Genomic DNA, 20,379 nt, shown 5'->3' with positions numbered 1-20,379 from the left:
CTTGAACAACTCTCTACGTATGAATATGAAGCCCTTACCCACCCCTGCCTGTGCCTACAGAGTCAGACACAGTGAAAGCAGCCAGCTTTCTTCTGAACCATCTCCCCATTTTCAGAGCCCCACAGGGCCGCTCGGGGTACCTGCCCAGCTACTTGAGTGCTTAACGCTCAGCGCAGCCTGGGCAAATTTCCCTGCCAATGGCATGGGAGCTACCACAGCCTGCAGAAACCCTGGCTTGGCTCCCACACACTGAAACCAATCGACCTTTGCCTGATCATTAGCTAAAATCCAGAACAAATCACTGTAGAAGCTGCAATAGGGTGCAATAGCTCTGCAAATCAGAATATACACGGGGGATTTTCAGCGCATAAATTAAATGCATTTTTGACTGGGCACACTCACAAGCCCCAGTACATAATACCGTGATGGATGCCATAAAATCAGCTGAAGGGAGAATGAGAATTACAGAATGTGTACTGCGGTCAAGTGCTGTGAATTTAAACCCAGTCTACCAGAGACTACCGTGGGCAGCTAGTATCTCTGTTGCCTCCTCCTCGCTCCCACCATTTGCCTCCTTTGTGCTTTCAGATGCGAAGTCGTTTGTGGTTTCACGTACAGCAAGCACACAGCACAGCAGCAGTCTCAGGCAGCATTGCTTAGCAGTATTATGATTCATTAAACAAGAGTCTACGTGTAATTGCACAAATCTATCTATTGCCCAGGACCTATTATTGACAAAAAGCCTTCCTGTATTACCAAACCAGATAACTGCACAAGCTCCTGATTTCGTTATCAATTACTGAAAAAGCTTACGAGGTCTGGGCCACAACAGGTAACCCAGTAACTGGAAAAAAAGCCCTCAGGTTCACTGTACCCTGCATTGTTCTCTGCAGACAATCCTTAAGGGGTATAGATTGATCCACAGCTTTGGAAAGGTACCAAAACACACATCCTCTCTTGCTCCTTACCTGTAGATTTTTCGGTAGAACAAATCACACCAATATATTCTATTTGTTGCCACCTCCACGTCCAGCGCCACGACATTCTTCAACATGGGAATGATGCGAGAGTAGTCCCTTTTCACTAAGTCTATCTTACGGACCTCATGGCGATTGGTGAAGATCAGGTATGGACTCTTGCCTACCACAGAAAATAAGCGCATTTGTCATTTTAGCAGCTGGCCCAAGGGCTGGATTCAGCTTTCATTTCTCAAACACCAACAGAACTATCAGTCACTGCTAGTTCTGCTTTGTAAGGAAGCTTTACACTGCACCAGAAGCAAATGTAAACGGCTTCCAGAGGAAGAGCTATCACACATGGGCACGGAGGACTGCAGCACCTCTGCGGTCACTACTAGATGCACACTGGCTCTGGGTCTGCCCATTCTGCTAAGCCACAAGCAAAATTCTGGGGAATGTTCTCACCGTCAATTACGCATTTTAGGTACAAAATACACGGGCCACACTTTGGTGGCTCATGGTCAGGACAAGGAAGAGACAGCCCTCTGGGTTGGCTGGAGGGAAGGGAGACAGCCAAAGGTATGTGGCATGATAGAGCCCCATTGAATCCAGCAAAGCCAGGACTGGTTGCCAGGGAGGATTTTTTGACCGTTACGTACATACAGAACTCGCACAGTCCACCTGAGCACTTGGGCTCAGGCAGTTCACATCTCTTTTTTGTAGGGCCAGAGCCTGCAGCCTGGGTGCTGGTGATACAGCTACTGTAGTCGCGATCCCAGGCCAGCGCCTCTCATGGAGCATGATGCTGACAGGAGAGCAGGACATGTGGAAACCCAATAGTTATTTTGCTCAGAAGACCACAGCCAGCACCTAAGCCTCCACAGTTTTTCACAGTGGACCCCATTGGAGTCTGGTTTCCTACTGTGGGAGGCAAGTACCTACATATCTAGGCTCAAATCAAGAGGTGCACATCTTTGCCCTTTGCGAGGTGATTCTCTATGTTCTTAAGTGTCACTAAAATAAGTTATGAGTCAAACAGCTAAAGCTTTAGTTCACTCTTTGTTCACCTCTCTGTTTGAGGTAGGAGGATGGGAGGCTCAGAACGAGCTTTAGTGGGTTAGACTGGTTTGTCTCTAACAGTGGCCAGTAGAAGATCCTAGTGAAGAGCTTCTTTCCACTGGGAAGGACAAAAGGGGAATGAGGAGCACAATACTGAAAGGGAAGAGCTGGGACAAGGTTCTAGGTCTGGAATATGTGGTGCTGCAGGGTTCCCAGCACAGACTCTCAGACAGAACAGAATTTTCTAACCAACAAGCAGATCAGTGTCCCAGAATTTAGGTCAGTCCTAACTCACTGCAGGTGTGAGACTAACAGACTTTATGAGGACAGCTGGACACTGTACATACCATATAGAACTTGGGAAAAAGAGGCCACATGGATGTGCAGGATAACACTAGAGAAGCTATTTTTTATTACAGACAACTCACCCTTCCCCAAGAGACCCACTGTTGCCATTCAAGAAACCTTCAGCACGGCCAATACTCAGTCTTGCACAATTCAACTTTCTGTCCCTCTAACACTGACACTCATTTTTGCAATAAGGTCAAGCAAACTGCTGGTGTTCATGTTGGTATTGGCGTAAGAGGCTGGGAGGGTGGAGAGGTGGCTAACCTACCACGCTTTAATTGGTATGTTTTCTTCCTTTTAGTACTACTACCACTAAATGTTTTTGCTGCACTGTTTTTAATAACACCTGTCAAGAGACTTTCTTTTCTAGTTTCAGCTTCAAACAGCCAAGTAGTGACTGTAATCTCGCTCTGTACACTGTTAAAATATTCTGATCTGCATGATCAGTAGTTCTTGCCTAGAGACGCATCTGCTATCATTGCAGCAGTTCTGTGCTGCTCAAAATGAAATGTCTTTGCTTGCTTGCTTTGCTAGTTCCCTTTTGTTTCTGTTCGCCTAGCCTCAGCCCCGCAAGCATGTTTTCTTATCGGAGATGTGATGTTGAGCAAGCAGAGTTTAAGTGCCTGTGGGGTTGTCTTACCTACAGCTTTGCAGTTCTTCGACAGGGTGTCCATCTCATATCCCTCGTAGCACTCGCATTTGTAGTCCCCTTTGTAATTAATGCAGATCTGGCTACAAGCGTCTGGATTCTCACATTCATCTATGTCTGAAAGGAGTGTTTGAAACCCATCAATAACTTGAAATCAAACCATCTGTGATGGAGCAATGCTGAAGTGAATATAATCACGTCTCTGTATGGTGAAACACAAGGGACTGCTGTTTGCATGTAAATTACCTCCACACGTTTTTTTATCCAGAAGCTTGTATCCGGGCGGGCATTCACATTCATAACCAATCTTCAAGTCTTTGCATATGTGTGAGCAACCACCGTTGTTCATAGAGCATTCATTAATACCTGGAAGGGATATACGGATCATCTATGATAAAGGAGGGCTTTTAGTTGTAAGATAGAGTAAAATTAAGAGAGGTCAAGGTCCTCAGAATTTTTCCCATATCTATCAGCTTTTGGTAGCCAGGAGCTGGCCCCTTGGAGCACACAAGTGACTTCACAGATAGGAAGTCACCACCGTATCACTTTCTTGCCCTTTATTATTCCAAAGCAACACTGTAGGATCATTTGGACTGAAAGCTAGTGGCTAAACGAACAGAGAGCCCTGGGGATACAGCGTACGTGAATCTCTGCATCTCATCCCATCAGAGAGCTGCTGCTTTGAGCATGTTCTGCCACATGTGAGAAACTTCCAAGGGACCCAAGGGCTCCCTCCAGGAGACTCCTTCTTCCCATGCGCTAGTTCATGTTGACTTTTCTGAACAGTCTCTCTGAGCTTTAATAATTCATGCTGGGGGAGTCTCATCTCCCAGGGGCCAGCTATTTTGAAATACTGTACTATTTTCCCATCTAGCTCCAAGGAATGACCTATGTGAAGATTCCAGAAAACACCAAAGTACAGTCTGTCAGAGATACCCCATTAGCACTGAGATACAGTCCTCCCACACGACAGTCTCTGCTGGCAGCCTGCATCAGCCCAAGTGTGCAATTTATGAAGCAACAGCCCCCACCCTCTCCTGGGTCCCTGTCTAATCCAAGGTCATCTCTCTGATCCTGCTTTCAAGTGCTGAAATGAAAAACAGACTAAATGGATCATTGTAACTAGAACTGAATGAGAGGTTGAGGAAAGCTGGTTTCCTGTCAGAAATAACATTTCTTGTTGTTGTAATTAACCTACACAAGGTGAAGAGAAACTCTTCTCCCTAAGAAAGACTGCTGAAGAGCAGCTGTGGGATTTCAGGGATAGAGGGCTCACTAGAACAAACAAAACTGATTTGCTTCAATCTGTAATGCAATTTAAACAAATTTTTCATTTATCTTTTACTTCTTGCTTCCTTGCACACTCCAGGTGAGCAGTACAGCGGAGCCATTAAACCAGTGCTCTTGGAAGACAATGAAAACAACCACAAGCCAATTAAGTCAGTAAGACTAAGAAAGTATCATGCCAGAAGGAACTCCATCTCAGCTCTGGGATGCTTTCACCCTCCTATCAAAGACACACACATACAGATATCAATACATTATTAATAGAGCACGTTCACTAGGCTCCCAGAAGGTGTCCACAGAGTTACATTGTGTGTTGTCACTGTTCAACGATGTTTATTAATGGGTATCACCTATTCCTACAATTGCATAGGCTTCTAGCAAATTGGATCATAAACATGCACAACAGGTGTCTGCAAAATACTACAAAGGCTGTTTCGACTAACAAGCAAACCCTCACTCAGATGATTCCCTTGGTTTCAGAGGTGCTTTGTGGAATGGGTTTAGAGACTGTAAATGAAGTGCTGGTTCACTCGCTGCACTTCTCAATAGGAGCTGAGGAGGAGCCACGCAGAGACGTTAGCCTGTTCTCTTTCTGCTAGGAAGCTGCTGCCCATTACCCAAACTTCAGCAGTATATTCACTGCCTGCCTAAAATGAGACAAGTGATGTTCTGCCTTCTGCCGTGCTTTTCTTTGGGAATCTCGGAGGGCACTGCAGTGTCTAGCACAGTGCTAGACAGACACACCAAGATGAGGAGCATTCCCTGCACCTCCTGCCTTCTGCATGGATTACTTGTGGGTGGGCATTACATTCACAACAATCCACACCATTCTGCACTCTTAAAGAAACATCTTTCCTTTGGGGCTGTTGTCTGCTCAGCTGCCTAACTCAAATGACACTTCACTGCCAGCCTGGGACTGCACCAGGTCGGCCATGGCACCACTGTAAGGCTGAGCACTAAGCCCAGCTGTGCTGTGCCACTGCCTGGTCTCCGGAGCCAAACTGAGCTGCCAGCTTTGTTGGGAGACCTCCACAGACAGACAAGTTGCAACACCCACTCAGAAAGACAGGGAGATGTAGATTAGTGTGGAAGAAAGCACGGGCATACTGAAAGCACAAGGTAAGAGCATCCTCACTAGGCATGCACACACACTTGTCTGATACAGAGGACAGATTGACAGTTCTTCCTTAATGTGAGTTATTTAAGAAGCTGGCGCTGAGCTCCATGCTACTGGTGCTCCATGATGTCATGGAAAGGGATGCCTGCAGTAGGAAAAAAAAAACAAATGTGTTTGAGTAATGCTCCAATTTGGGGCTGGTGCCCACAATGCCTGGTGGGAAAGGTGAGAGAGGGGCCGCCCAAGGGAGAGTGGCACAGCTCTCTGTCCTGCGCTTTCCATTCTGCTGACTGACAGCCCTCATGCAGACCCAGCTCTCATGGCTTGGCTCATTCTCACTAGCCCAGAGCTGGCAGGATGCTGCAGAGAGTAACCTGCTGTCATTTCTAAGGGAAGCAGCAACAACATGTAAAACCCAGAAATGGCAGAAGTCATTTCTCAGTGATTACTGCCACTCTATGTGTTTTCAGCTTCAAAGCATGTTTCCAGTGCTAAATCTTTATGATGTTATCACCATCTTACAATTCCAAGATAATTTAGGCAATGAGGCTAAATAAACTGCTCTGTGCTGTGGAAGACACTAGTATATGGGGAGAGGGGGAATTCCTGGTTCCTAGTCCTGTGCTCAGTTCATACATCTCTCCCAGAATAAAAGCTGAGCTGAGAAGGGCACAGTTCAAACTTGCAGATGATCAGACTAGGCTACTAATTATATTCATATGAAGGGTGATGAGAGAATAAAGGCAAGGAAAGAGGAGCAGAGTGAGAAATAGCATTAGCAGCTACATGTGGTTACACTCAAAGCTGTGAGCACCAGATGGAGGAGAGGGGAAGCAGTTACAACAGGAGCAACACGTAGAAGGCAAGTACTGTACCACATTCTTTCAGAGGCTCGTCAGACCAGTCCCTGCAGTCTCTATGTGAATCGCACACTTTGCCTCCGTCAATGCACTCTCCACTCTTACACTGAAACTTGCTGGGACTTTCACATGCTGACTCTGTCATGTTGGGCAAGAGAGGAAAGCAACTAAGTTAGACGAGGCTCATGACAACAAAAAGCCTGACATAAAGCTTCAAGAGGGTGTCATTAGCAGAAATGGGATGAGATTAAGCAAATGAACATTAAGTCTGAGTATCATGCAAGGAATTTTTCAAGACATGCAGTCTGCCTGGTCAGCACAATCACCTCTCCCAAGCAACCCCGCTGCCAGAACGGCTTAAAACTCTCTACAGAAAGCAGCCTGCCATGGCCCAGAGGAGCAGCACAGGTCTCTTCCCTTTCCAGTGGCCACACAGTTCTTGCAGGCTTACACCACAGAGCATGAGGAGTGCAGAGCTGTCTGTACCTACCTTGGACACAGCCTGCCTCGTCGCTGTTGTCAGGACAGTCATGCACCTTGTCACACTGCTTTGCTCCGTGGATACAGGTCCCATCACCACACTGGAATTCATCTGGCCGACAGGTCACCAGAGCTTTAAGACAACACATTCAAGCATTAGCCACACAAGACTAATCTTTTGTGCACACAACTTTAATCTTCTGTGTGGTACCTTTTAGCCATGTATCTGACACTGCTGGAGTTTTGCACCCTTTGTCAGCAAATGGCACAGAGCATTGGCTGTTTCCACTCAGCCACTGTCCTGTGCCTCTCTGCCATCCCAGATCATCCTCTGCGTTCTTGGGAAAAGAGCCCAAAGCCCATATGAACAGATCTAGTCAAAACAGCATCAGTACAGGCCACGAAGCTTCTTGGGCGAGACACAAGAAAGCAAGTGGGCAGCAAAATTGTCAGCACAGGAGCCCCTCTGGGGTCTTCAGTCTATGTGATAGGGCAGGCTGCTTTCCAACTAGGAGTGCAGAGTGGCACTGGGGAGGCAAAGGCAACGGCTCCTCAGCCCTCCTTCCTTCAGAAAAAATATTTAAGATGTATTTCAAAACATGTTCAGGCTAAGGGCATGGGCAAGAGACATGTGTTGACTCTCTCTGCCAAAGCCAATGTGCTCACACTAGGGAAGAAGCCAGCAACACAGACATCGTCATTTGGGTTACTAAATGACCATAAGATAACAGACCACTGGAAGGCAGAAGAGCTCCACTGTACTGCGGCTTAGTGTTTCTTGGGGTTATAGGCCAAAAACATCTCCACAGCGTCAGGCCAGGTTTCAAGCCTGAAGCTTATTTGCCCAGGTCAGCTTGTTACAGACTCAAAACAGATCTGATGACCAGCAAAGTTGGGGAAAAAAATAAAACAGACAGCTGCACTGACCATACTAAAAGCAGTCATGTTTCCCTCCCCAAGGTTACACTAAGTGAGAGACCTCCCTTGCTGGGACCAGACTTGCATTGACAACGGCCAGCCAGCAAAGGGCTGCAGCCTGTAGTTCACTGGCAAAACAGGCTCCTCGTTCCTGGGACATGTTATGCAGCTTACTTCTAAGGGGCCCATCTTGCAGATGTTTTCTTAAAATCCTATTAAGGCAGTGCACCCTGGAGAGCTCTTGATTCTAGCCTTTCCATCTTGCTGATTGCATCCTGGTATCATATGGCAGAAAATCACTGCCTCTCAATAGCTAGAGGAGGTCAGAACTGATGTTACTACGTGGGAGGCAAGAGCTACGTGGCAGACCTTCCTTGACAATTTGACAAACTAGTTCTAATACAAAAATTACTACTTTCAGATAATGCAGGAAGAGCCATAAGCATGAAGTGAGCTTGCATCAATACCATAAAGTATTAGTTGCACAAAGGGTCAGCACTGGTGATTGCATCCCACAGGATGCAGGATCCAGATCCACGACTGCTTCACTGGGCTTAGCTCTAGTGCATCATATTCAGCCAGCGAAGGGCACAAGAGACAGGAAAAGCCACAAATGCAGGGCTGGTGGGGGAAGGGAGAAATCCTGCCTTCAGAAATACACAGTATTCACACGAGAAAAGTTTGGAAATAGCACTGCTCCTTGGAGAGGAAAGCCATATGCACTATATTCATAAAAAGTTGCAAAGCGAGATAAAAATCACAAGCAATAAGCATAGTTATGGGACCAGCTGTGTTGCCACATTTCAGCTAATAAACCAAGGCACAGAAATGGGAAACCTCAGTGGGACATCTGGGACAGTAGCTCCAAACTAAGCATGTGGGAACTGCTGCTCTAAATGGAGAAAAATGAAGGAGAGGAGGAAACAAAGCTGTAGTCTGGGATAATCACAGACCACAGATCTGGAAATGGCACTGAGAGCTCCTGCAAGGGGGCAGAGGCACTTTTCCTCTGGCCACGTACAACCACCTGTCTGGAGAAAGCCCTGACGATGGAGAAACCACCTTCTCCCTGGGCAATCCCAACCTCTTCCAAGCTAAACCTTAGACATTGCAAAGCTCTTCCTACTGTCTAGCCGAAAATTCCCTTGCCACAAGTATTTCTTGTCTTCACCCCCAACATGAAAAACAGTTTACTTCACCTTTTCTGTAGCAACTTCTAGATGTGGAGACAGGAAAATATGGTCCTCCATTTCTAACCATAAGTATTAACCCCTCAAAAAATTGCTACATGTGATTAAAGCCAATAGGGATCTTGTCTTTCCTGTAGTAGGAACAGGTCTCCAGTTTATCAAGTAAATCTGCATGACAACAGCTACTGATTTGGAAGGCAGGCGTTATAAAACCTACTAATTGTCTTCAGTTATAATCTTCAAAGCTCTTCTAGAAAGCAGTTATAGCTAGATGCTAAGAATAGAAAGGTTTCTAATCCTAAACCAAATTTAAATGAAGGAGAATTTTGCAGGAACTGCAAAGATGACGTTGCAAAAGCACCACAAGACTGAGAAAAATGACAGCACAGCTCCCAGCGTGGTTGCCACAAGGACTGCAAAACACAGATGTGGGACTGTACAACATCATTGCACAAAGCTTTTGCTTCAAGAAGAAAAGACAGAAGTTTGGAGAGCAGGCTTGGTCTCCTGGCTCACTTCTCACTCCAGCAGAGCTGAGGAAGTTCAGACCTTTGAGGAATAGCCCCTGAGCCTCTTAATGGACATCCAAACCCAGGAGATACAGTAACAACTCTTACTGATCACAAAACTATTAAAATGCTCATACAGCATTTCTCTTTTGGTGCATTTTTCAGTAGGAGGAGAGAGAATGCTATTTTTATACCTGGCCTAGAGATCATAACCTTGAGGGGAGAGGGCCAGGAAATTTGTTATCCTGAAGCCAGGCCGCAAACCCATCTCAGCACCACTGGCAGACTTGACAGCAGGTCACCATCAGGGTCATTCCCAACGCAGAGAAATAGCGCAAGGAGAGGGAAGAGCTGTGCCGTTAATTTGCACAAGATGTTCAGAAAATTGCTGTGCTATTTTGGGGGGTTTAAAGTCAGTGAAACCTCAGCAGTTTTATAGCCATCTCCTCTGCTCCTCAAATCAAATATGAAACAGTTTACTAATGCCCTGCTAAATTAACAGGCACACTTAAACCGACACACGTCCCATTTGCAAATACTGGGCACAAAGCTGTACTGCTCAAAGTCAGCGGGTATATTCCAGATTCCAAGCCTGAGCCTGTGTTTCTCACGTTTCTTGTTTTTTTCCCCCCCAAATTAACTTAATCCCAAGAAAATCCCAGCATTTGCAAAATGCATCAATCCCATTTTATAGATAGGAATACAGAGGCACAAAAGTGTCAGGTGTGGTCTCAAGGGATCTGTTTTCTAGCTGTCAGTTGTAAGCATTATTTATTCTCCTTTCTGGATGCCCTAATGTGAGTTACAAAGGACATTTTAAAATATAACCATTCCAGATTTGGAGACTAATAAATCTAACCTAATGTTCATTTTATAAATATATATACATATTTGAATATATATGCTAGGGAAAAAAACCCAACCGCTAAATGTTATCACACAGCTTTCCTGAAATGACTCATTCCCTCCTATTTATTTCCTGTCTCGCTGCCAAAACCTGTTCACCAATTGTCACCCTTCATTTCTGCTCTACTCATTTATCCCCTCAAAATGATCATAACGAATGACTGGTGACGGCCTCGTGACATTTTTTTAAAGCGTTAGCTCCATCCCTCTATTTTATACAATGCAAACCCTGTATGATTCCCATTTGCAAGAGAAGATATAGCGCTGGTATCTGCAGTTTTAATCAAGTCAAACTTAGCGGCGCTTGTGCCATCCCTGTTGCTAAGGGGACGGAGCAGTGTCACACACCTGTAATTCCCTGCATGCCATGCGATACTGACCTCAAAAACAGAATTTCTGGAGAGGAAAAAAATAATAAAGGTCAATCCCTAAACTCTTCAGTCCAACAGATGAACAGTGATGCTGTGCATCCAGAGCTCTCAAATGTCACTTTCTGACTGTGTGCACTCAAAACCAGCTACATTTAGGATGGGGAACCAGCATTAGATTTGACTCTGACCCAGATGACCCATCAGCTACATGAGCACTCAGTGCCACAAGTCCTCTCCTGGCTACTGCCTTAGAGATTTCCCTCCCTGTGGTGTAAACAGCACCAGACTTACTTATGCACCTCTGTGGCACTGGGGCAACTCCCAGTTTGCATGGTGTAAAGGGCAGAGCCAGGCACTCCGTACAGAGGAGCACTGCAGTAGCTAAAACATGAGGCTTTGACTCCCACTGTTTCCCGGCCCACAGGACTGAAAGCAGCAGAAGCAGCTCACATGCTCGTTTCTCCTGAGTAGATAAGCTGTACTGAGACTTACTGGAAAAAAACCCTCGGGCGCTAAATCGCTGCTAGTCAGGGATCTAATTGCCTCAAGTCACTTCTGCCACATTTCCTCCTTCCTCCACTGGTTGTCAGCACTGTGCTGTGCTGCAGCGGTGCCCAGCTGCGTCCCCTGCCCCAGGGAGGCTGCCCTTGGCATATCTGGAGGTGCTACTTGGAGAACCTGCTCTGTCGCCAAGGGACACTGTCAGAGCTGTGCTCCTTTTGGGCCTCACGTCCCAGCAGTCCGAGCTCAGCTGGATATTGCTGGTGTCCATCAGGTCAAGGAAATCAGCTGAGGAACAGAGCGCTCCCTCTGCCTCAGCAAGGGACATGGGCACAGTCCCGCTCTGCTCATCCAGCAAAGACTCAAGGTAAATGGGCCTTGTAAAAGACTTAAAAAGATTAATTTTAAGTTGAACAACAGGGCTTGAAATCCCATTTTAGAGACATTTCATCTGTAAGCTGCTCCCCTCTTTTTTCACCATTTGGAAATAGAAGGGAGCTTATTTTCCCTCTCTTGAGTTGTCTGAAATCCTGCCAGGTCACTGTCACTTCAGGGAATGCAACCCTGACGACCCCTGTGCCAGACACCAATTCTTCACCTGTGTTTGTGACAAAGGTCTAGCCACTGCCTCCTGATTCGGAGGGGATGCAAGTAGAGGATTGTCTGCGGGAAGTCTCAGAATGAAAACGGGCACCAACCAACACAGGCTGCCCCTGCTAGTGGTGCGCATCTCCACTGGACATGCTCCTGCCTGCCTTCCTTACTGTCACTTCATACTGAAACCAGGAATCAACTTTGTCTTCTGACTCCACTGTCCCTGCGACGCTGCCTGCCAGGAGCTGCGCAGACAGCAAGTCAGACCCTGGAAGTACTGCCTGGGTAGCTGCTGCCCAAGAGCTCTGTCAGTTCCTGTATCACCTCCTTGGAGATGAGGGAAAAGACATCCCACCTATCCCATCCCTACTCAGAAGGCGGTTGCGTTGTCAGAGATGATATCCTTGTACCCAGAAGTCAAAGCTGCCCTCTTCCTAACAAAACATATTTGGCTTCTCCTACTCTGCTCTCACCTCTCTTTTAAAAGAGTCCCTGGTTCTTTTAAAAGTGCAGCAGCTCCATGGTTACCTGTGGCTCATGCCCCTGCTCTTCTGCAGTGTAAACAGTGGTGTCCGGGACTTACTACATCCTCCTCCTCTTGCTAAAGAAGCCACTGAATTTACATCTGCCTCTCTCTGCCTGGGAGAGAGTCTGATCCCCCACTCCTTGGAAGGGCTCTCCCATACAGCTGCTCTGAGCTCACCGGCCTGGGCACAGTGCTGGCAAAAGTGGTAAATTTTCTTAAGTATCTTTGCAAAAATGTCTGGTTTCTGCAGCCGGTTGCTGTCTTCCTCCCTAGAGGTGGCCCAATGTCAGAGTTGCTAAATATATACAGCTATGTAAATATTTGATTTTATTTCAATCTTGTGATTATAAATATTTTAGCAAAACATTTTGCTCATATTTTCTTGTCTGTCTCTCTCTCCCTCCTCAGGTAAGTGACCAGCTTGAACAGTTTAGTGGCTAAAAATGGATGAGACATTCAAAACACCACACACACGAACAACACCATGTTAAATGCATAAAGCCAGCTGAAAAGAAATCCATTATTTATTAGCTCTGTGCCTTTATCAAGCCAAGCTCAAAGTGCATTTCAAACTGGATTCTTCAGAGGTGCCGCTCTTGACTGCCTTGTTCAGTATACTCTAACTTCAGAGGCAGAAAACTAATTATTTTTTTCTGCTGATCATGTATTCCCTTTAGCATTGCGGCTTCTAACCTCCTGGCTGTGACCCCACCGTGCAGCCTGAGGGCTTTGAACATTTTTCCCATTTTCCATTCCTTGTCTTTCTAGTGAAACAGATCTTTTCTGAGGCATGGTACCATCCAACAGCTCTTGCACCTCCTCCCTGAATCCTCAAGGAAAAAGCATGAAAGGAGTCTGGAATATACCTGACCCTGCTGGGTTGGGCACCCAGCCATGCCATTTGGGAAACAAACGCTCCTTGTCAGGCACACAGTTGCTGCATAGACATCAAAGACTTGCCTAAAAACACAGCCCACAGCAGCCTTCTGGCCTCTCTCCCCAACAAAGAAAAGCGCTCAGCCCTGCCCTACCCCTGCAGACACTCACGGCAATCCTGCTCATCAGACTTGTCCTTGCAGTCTTCATCCCCGTCGCACTTCCAGTTCAGGTGGATGCATTCACCATTGCCGCACTGGAACTCATGAGCCGCGCAGGTGTTGAGGGCCTTGGCATCATAGCCACACTTCTCTACGGACTCGTCTGACTGATCCTCACAGTCTGGCTGGTTATCACAGACCCACAGCTCTGGGATGCACACGCTGTTGTTGCACTGGAACTCATTGGGGTTGCAGGTCAGAGGGGAGCATTTTCTTTCATCACTGCCATCCCCGCAGTCATTGTCACCGTCACACACGAAGATGATGGAAATGCACGACTTGTTACTGCACTGGAACTCATTGGGAGAACAGGCTTGGGAATAAAAACAAACAGGTGAGCTGTGAGGTCTCCAACCCACCCCTCACCACTGTGCCAGCTTTAGCACATTAGGAATATCTGAGACAGGGGGAAGGTGAGGGCACAAAAGCACTACCTTGGCTGTCCTAACCCAAAACATTTTTCCCAATGGTAAACTACATAGCAAGGAACAGGTGAAGACACGGTGGTCAGCTCACCAGCTGTGCTATACAGCGCATCCTCTACGGGCCACGGGCAGCCCTGAAGAAGGGGCAGCAGGGCTGCGAGAACCGCAGGTAGGAAAAGTCGGAGGCCAGTTGCAGCGCTGCCCTGGTGCTGAGGCAAAAGCAGCCAGGGAAACCCCGGTGTATGGGGTGACAGCACCGAAAGAGCGGGGAGATTGCAGGGCGGGCTGGAGGTGTGCTGGCACGCGCTGGTGGACTCGCGCAGCGCTTCACTTTGCTCCATGCTGACATTACCAGCTTCCTGACTTTCACAAGCACAGAATCAGGTTTCATCATTTCACAGTGTGCCTGGTTTTGGACATATTAAGTGGGATGTGTAGGGTAAATATTTAGTGAGTTGAGCATCAATTTAGCTACAATCTGCCAGTAAGGCCCTTTATAACACACTGAATGCCTTCCCTGGAAATCACAACTCAACATTAACATACAAATGAGGCGTTTGTCAGATAAGAAGCTGAGTGGAGTACTCTCCTCTGCAAGCCTAATGGACAGCTGAATCAGAGAAGCTTGCTCAAATTAAAACTTTCAGGTACTCCCAAAAACGTGCAGTTCACAGTCGCTTTATTTCATCGAGGTGTGGGGGAACTAAAACCCTGGAAGAAATGCTCCATAAGTACTTTCAGGTAGTTACTTAAAAAAGAATTCTGCTTCTGCAGTATCAGTCATCTACAGGCAAGTTATGGCTTTGATAAATTACAAGTACAATAAATATACAAAAATAAATTACAATAAACTTTTTTTTTTTTTAAACATTGCACTTGGGGGTCTTTTTGTCTTCAGAAGCGGAACTATTTACTGTCATATCTGCAGAGCCCCTACACTAAACCACACAGTTCAGATGGTACCGAACGCTGTGATGGCGAGTGCATCTGGAAAGGAACAGAATCTCTGTAAAAGAGTTGTCATAACCCAGCTCTCAGCCAACAACAGGAACCCAGTGGTATTCTACCGAAATATTATGTCTGTTTTACACCTGGGAATGAAACTCATATTTATTTAGCAATTAAGAACACGATCACTTGAACAAAGGTACCTATTTACATTCTAGCTTGCAAACTTGCTGGGCTCTGTCTGTTAAACTGAGCAGCCTGCAGTTTTACATCAGAGCGTGACAATATGTATAGTTCTCCCCTTGTGCCCTGTGCTCTGTCCCATTTAGTCCCAGGTTTTTCAGATGTTACTGTGTCTACCAGAGAAGCAATCTGCCTAATTAGAAGAAAAAGAGGTTTGCCTTCCTTGGTGCAACACTACTATGCACTGGACACAACCAAAGCTCCCTCTAACGTTAAGGAGAATCTCAGCTGCACTCTGCTACGTGCCCAACTTGATATCAATAATTAAATGCAACAGAGCGTGGTTACCAAAGGAGGACCTAGTGTTAGACACGAGGTATCATCTTGGTTGAGGTTGGTTGCTCAGGCTCCTTCTGTACTCAGTAGAGTATTTTGGATATAGAGAGATGCCCTCAACAGGCAACTCCTGCCACCTATCTTGGGATAAGAATTGTCCCTTGGAGGGGCTAATATTTCTCCTCTCCAAACGGAGGGAACTGAGATCAGACGACTAATATTAGAAGATGAATACCTCTCATAAGGACCTGAAATATGAGCACAGTCTGGTGGAGAACGATCTAAAAAAACCCCTCTTGCGTGGCAGAATTGAGACCATTGAAATGCTCTGGTTTTCACCCAAATTCTGTTTTTTTCTTCATTGAGCATATTTTTCTATCCTTATCCTGCAACTAGAAATAAAATAATCTATTAACCCTACACAGCTGCATAACCTAATACTCTCTTCGGATGATGCATAATATGGAACACCAAGTAGAAATTTAAGGTAACAGTTACAATCTTACCAATCTATTTAAAAAGGAATTAAGAAACAGGAATATTTCTAGGGCTATGTGCAGTTTCTATAACACATCAAGGCTGAGAAGAAGAAATTGCTTTTCTAGCATTATTTTGATGAAGCTTAGAAACAGATCAGTGAGCAAAATTTTGCATAGTCCTTTGATCCCTAATTTTTGGGTAAGGTTGTGATGATTTGCACATTCCAAATGTGCATTAATTGCCTTTCCCCCAACTGTAATGAGCCTATCTTTTTTCCCCTCGTTGTTTTCCTGGTCCCACCTCCACCCCCTCCTTCTGTCTGTAGACATTTCCCTTCAGAAATCTGCTGCATTGGCAAATTAGCGACTGATAAACATATGTGTGGGATACAGACAATGAAGTTTGCACAAAAGCTCCTCCTCTGCACCTACAAATCCCAGTACAGATATAAAATTACTGATAATCACAGCCAGAAAATAGAAGCAGTTCAGCTTTTGTAACCTCTCATGAGGACTTTCTCAGTGAAGCTTGTGAATTACTAGCTAGAAAAATCGCATGGTCATGATTATTTTATTTCTTTTTAAAAATTAAACTCAGTGTGATGACAACACTAGAGCCTACAAGTTCTCCCTCCTCTGAACTAGCACAGCAGTCTGGCTGTTGCCAACTCCCCCTTCCCACCAGCACAGTCCTTAGGTGGGTATCAATCTCTGCAACTCATTTGTGCCGCTAAAGCCAGGGGCAGCGGCACCAGCACTGACGGCATCACCCGCACTGGGACAAGGCTTGGGAGGCAGAAGAGCAACTCTTTGTGCTCAGGTCTTCCTGCCTGCAATTACAGCAGCCGTACGCTGCTGGGACAACCAGTAAGACTGATGGGCTGCAACCAGTGTGCCACGACAAGGAGGCCGCTGGACAGCCACCAGAGCTGTCACAGGGGCCTCTGCAGCGCACGTGCTAGCAGACAGTGTCAGTGCCAAATGGGAGCAGACAGTCCCTCACTACAGAAGGCTGCTCTATGCACCTCCTGGTGAACTCAAGAAATAAAAATGCCCTTTTCTTCATTTACAGAGCTAATGACCATCTTCAGACCAGCTCAAATAGGACAGCTCCTTCCAGGCCACACATGCCTCCAGCAGAGACATCCATCTCCATGTGCAGCTGGCTCTCCTGTTGGCCACGGGAAGGCAGATAACGTCCCAATTCCTCTCACCCTTCCGTTATCCTCTCTGACAGCTAAAATCCGAAGGGCATGCCAGGATAAAGCAAAGTCTGCAGCTTCTAGCCGCTCGGGGACTTGCTCTGGCACAAACAGGCAACAGAGGAGAAAAGCTGCTTACAATCCCTCTGTACCTCGGCAAGAGCCAGCACGCTCGTGCTCTTCAGGGTCCCTGCTGCATGGTTTGGTGCTGGTTTGAAGAACCTATTAAAAAGCAGCACTACAAATTATCTTACATAGCACCTGGAGAGATGAGGATGGGGAAGTAAAGTCCCAGAGACAGTTTACTTCACATCTCCTTTCATAAATCTGTCAGGGTACCTAGGTAGTCCCATCACTACAGCATTTCACTGCCTCCAGAGCATTTCAATAGAAAATGTGTGAATAGTAATTAAATGATCACTGGGGTATTTTTTCTTCGACTTCAGCAATTTGTTTGCATTGTGTGAATTTGCTGCCTGTCCTAGTGTAAACTTATTTGTGCAAAACAAAGGAAACAAACATTAGCTTACTTTCCTTAGTGCCAAAGAAATTAATAAATGTCGCACTCTAAAGTGCAAAACCTACTTCAAACATGAAGTGATCCCAGTAGAAATCTTGGAAATGTTTGTCCAGAAGTGTTTAACCAACAGGCTTCAAAGCAATAAACAAGCGTAATTACAAAAGCAGTTTTGTAGAGTACTGTAATCCGCTAAGGTTCTTCACAGTTTTAGGAAGCAAAACATCACATCTAAATGATAGTGTACATGTGCTTTGGCCTATAGGCATTATATACCAGAGGTGTTCTGCATTAATTTCTGCCTTGTACTATATACCAGTACATAGAGGACAACTGTCACAGTTTTTGCCTCACAGCCTCCAGCTCCAGCCTTGTCACATCTTTTGAAGAGAGTGGAGCAGAAGTAGTTTTTGGGTAGAGGAAGTTTAAAAAAAAAAAAAAAAGAAAAAGAGAGAGACTGCAGTTGTGGAGTTAGTGTTTCAGTATCGGCTGGTTCTGTTTTGCCTGGAGCCAGGATTTAACCAGAGGCTTAAGTAAGTAGTCTGGTGCAGAAGGGACAATCTTAGCTCAGGCGCTGCACAAAAAGAAAAATAAGGTAATTCTACCACATGTTTTTAAGTGCTTATAGAGAAAAGTAGAATGCTCTAAAGATACAGAGCACTTTTTGAGAACTTTAATTTCAAAAAATATGTACTTATACATAATGTTTCTACAATAGACATCTCTACCAAGCATGGATCCTCAAATCTGGATAAAACTCAAAATATGAAATAAACAGGATATCCATCATTAATAGGAGCTGGGAATTATGTACAATGAACTATAACTGCTGCCACTGCTAATCTTTAATTAAACATTTTCTAGCTTTTCAGTAAGAGTCAGATATTTAATTCATCTCTCTCCTCCAAAAAACTCAGTTCCACTTGAAATTACATGAATGGCTTAAAGAAAGATAATTATTTGGTAAAATTTATGGTAAAGTGGATAACGGCAATTACTGATGCTGAAGACAAGAAAATAAGATGAATTATTACACTGCATTTTTCTGACACCCTCCCCAAAGCAACTTAAAATAGCGTGGCTCAGAATTTCTTAATTGCTTAAATCTGATAATGGATCTTCTAAAGAAGGCAAAGGATGATTTGCGCATACTAACATTTGCATTGGGGAGGGAGAGATCTGCGCTGTTGATTTATCACCACTTCACCACTGGCAGGAGAGGCTGGTGGACTTCAGAAACTCTCCTAAACTGTAAGGTTTAGGATCTGAGCTCCACATGGCTGCAGGAGTGGAACGCCCATGCTCCATCTGCCCAGGTATTCTGCGCAAAGTGCAAACCCAGCCACCACAGCCCACACAAATTAATTTTTGAGATGGACTGTGGATAGGGAGGTCAGAGTCCAGACAGGATAAATTAAGCTGGAATTCCCAGGCCAGTTACTAATGCTGTCATCATATTAGTTTTATTTAACTAGTATTTACTTTCAGGTTTAATTGTATCTAAACTATTTGTTTTGTCTCCAGCCAATTGGTGTGCTTACCAAATATATGAATATTTCATACAGATTTTCGGTCAAATGCCACTCTTAAAAAGCATAGATTCATGCCTAGAAGGACAAGTTTCCCACGGAAAGCTGCCCTCCAGAATGGCAGCAAAGAGATGGAGGTAAATGAAGATGACCTTGAAGCACACTGCTCTGAAAAAATGACAGCCCTCCCATGGAGGGAATAATGCAGCTGAATTGCAGTCTCACTACTAACGGTGGTTGTTGCTATGGTGATTGATACCGAAAAGCCCATATAGATGAAGAGTGCAGAAGGAATAGTAATTCCTGATATTGTTCAAATCACTAATGTAGCTAAGGAGCCATTTCACGCGCGCTTGCAAATTAATATTTGCATGCGCTCACTGCCTTTGCCACACTGCTCTCCTCAAACACAAATGAGTTATTTTTCCATCCTCTGCAGCAGTATTTGCATAGTATTAGTTAATTATAATGGAGCAACCAGATGCCAAAGCCCCTGCTGATAAATAATAGTTGGCTCAAAAATGTATTTACTGATTTAGAATATATTTCCTGAGAATCATATATTCATATGAAGTGGCTTAATTTTCTGAAAATTGAATTAATTATGACCCCACAATTTACGGAGAGAAACAGCTTATGTACAAAAGCTTTGCACTCTCTGAATTTCTTCCCTGTCTTTAATCTTACTTATGTGCAATAAGGTTGCTAACTCATACTTGTAGTCTCCTCAATTTTACTTCATACTAGGAAAGTGTCAGGAAGTTTGTCACGGGCTCTTCTGGTTAAATGACTGAGAATGACCTCAAAATAAGAACAAGTGAGTCCAGTATAGAGGGTTTAGGGGTAAAATAAAGCAACTTAGGAACAAAAAAAAAGGATGGTCAGAATCCCTAAGGTTGATACTGTGCAGCTTTTTGCTAAAATCCAAGACACTCCATGGGGATCTTGTGGGGACAAGAACCTATCACTACTCTTCTATATTCTGATTGGAAAATAATCAGCTGAATCAGACTGGAGATGTTTGGTACTAGCCAAAATTTAAATGGAAAAAAAAATGTGGGGATGTGTTTTGTGGGTTTCTTTTCTGACTTGAAAATTGGAACCTGTATGGGACACACTCACTCCGATTCCCTCACACATGACTTGCTTATTAAAATGGCAATTTTACAAATTACAGCAATTTGCCAAATCCCTCAGAAACAGCCGATAACATCCGTGAAACTAGCAGCTGCTCTAATATTATCACATAAACTCCATAATTCTAAGGAATATATAAATGTTCTTTCAGCAACCAGAACAGAGCGTTACTGAACAGGGCTTGACCCTGTGACAGTACACAACTCCCCACGTTACTGCGTACACAGACCACTTGGATTCAGTAGGACTCCC

The 20,379-nt window shown here is 45.1% G+C and overlaps 1 protein-coding gene across 1 annotated transcript in view; it reads right to left on the bottom strand.

Moving 5' to 3' along the window:
* The window catches only part of LRP8 (low density lipoprotein receptor-related protein 8, apolipoprotein e receptor), a 76,813-nt gene that overhangs the window by 11,739 nt on the left and 44,695 nt on the right, over positions 1-20,379 (bottom strand). Inside the window, exons 4-9 of the mRNA XM_009884820.1 lie at positions 13,322-13,684; positions 6,770-6,892; positions 6,295-6,417; positions 3,262-3,381; positions 3,007-3,132; positions 969-1,140 (exon numbers count right to left, since the gene is read on the bottom strand). Of these exons, the coding sequence (XP_009883122.1) occupies positions 969-1,140; positions 3,007-3,132; positions 3,262-3,381; positions 6,295-6,417; positions 6,770-6,892; positions 13,322-13,684 (1,027 nt within the window). The remainder of the gene's footprint in view (positions 1-968; positions 1,141-3,006; positions 3,133-3,261; positions 3,382-6,294; positions 6,418-6,769; positions 6,893-13,321; positions 13,685-20,379) is intronic.

This window comes from Charadrius vociferus, unplaced genomic scaffold (genome assembly GCF_000708025.1).
Source record: "Charadrius vociferus isolate BGI_N301 unplaced genomic scaffold, ASM70802v2 scaffold163, whole genome shotgun sequence".
Lineage (NCBI taxonomy): Eukaryota > Metazoa > Chordata > Aves > Charadriiformes > Charadriidae > Charadrius > Charadrius vociferus.
This window is presented reverse-complemented; position numbering and strand designations above follow the sequence as displayed.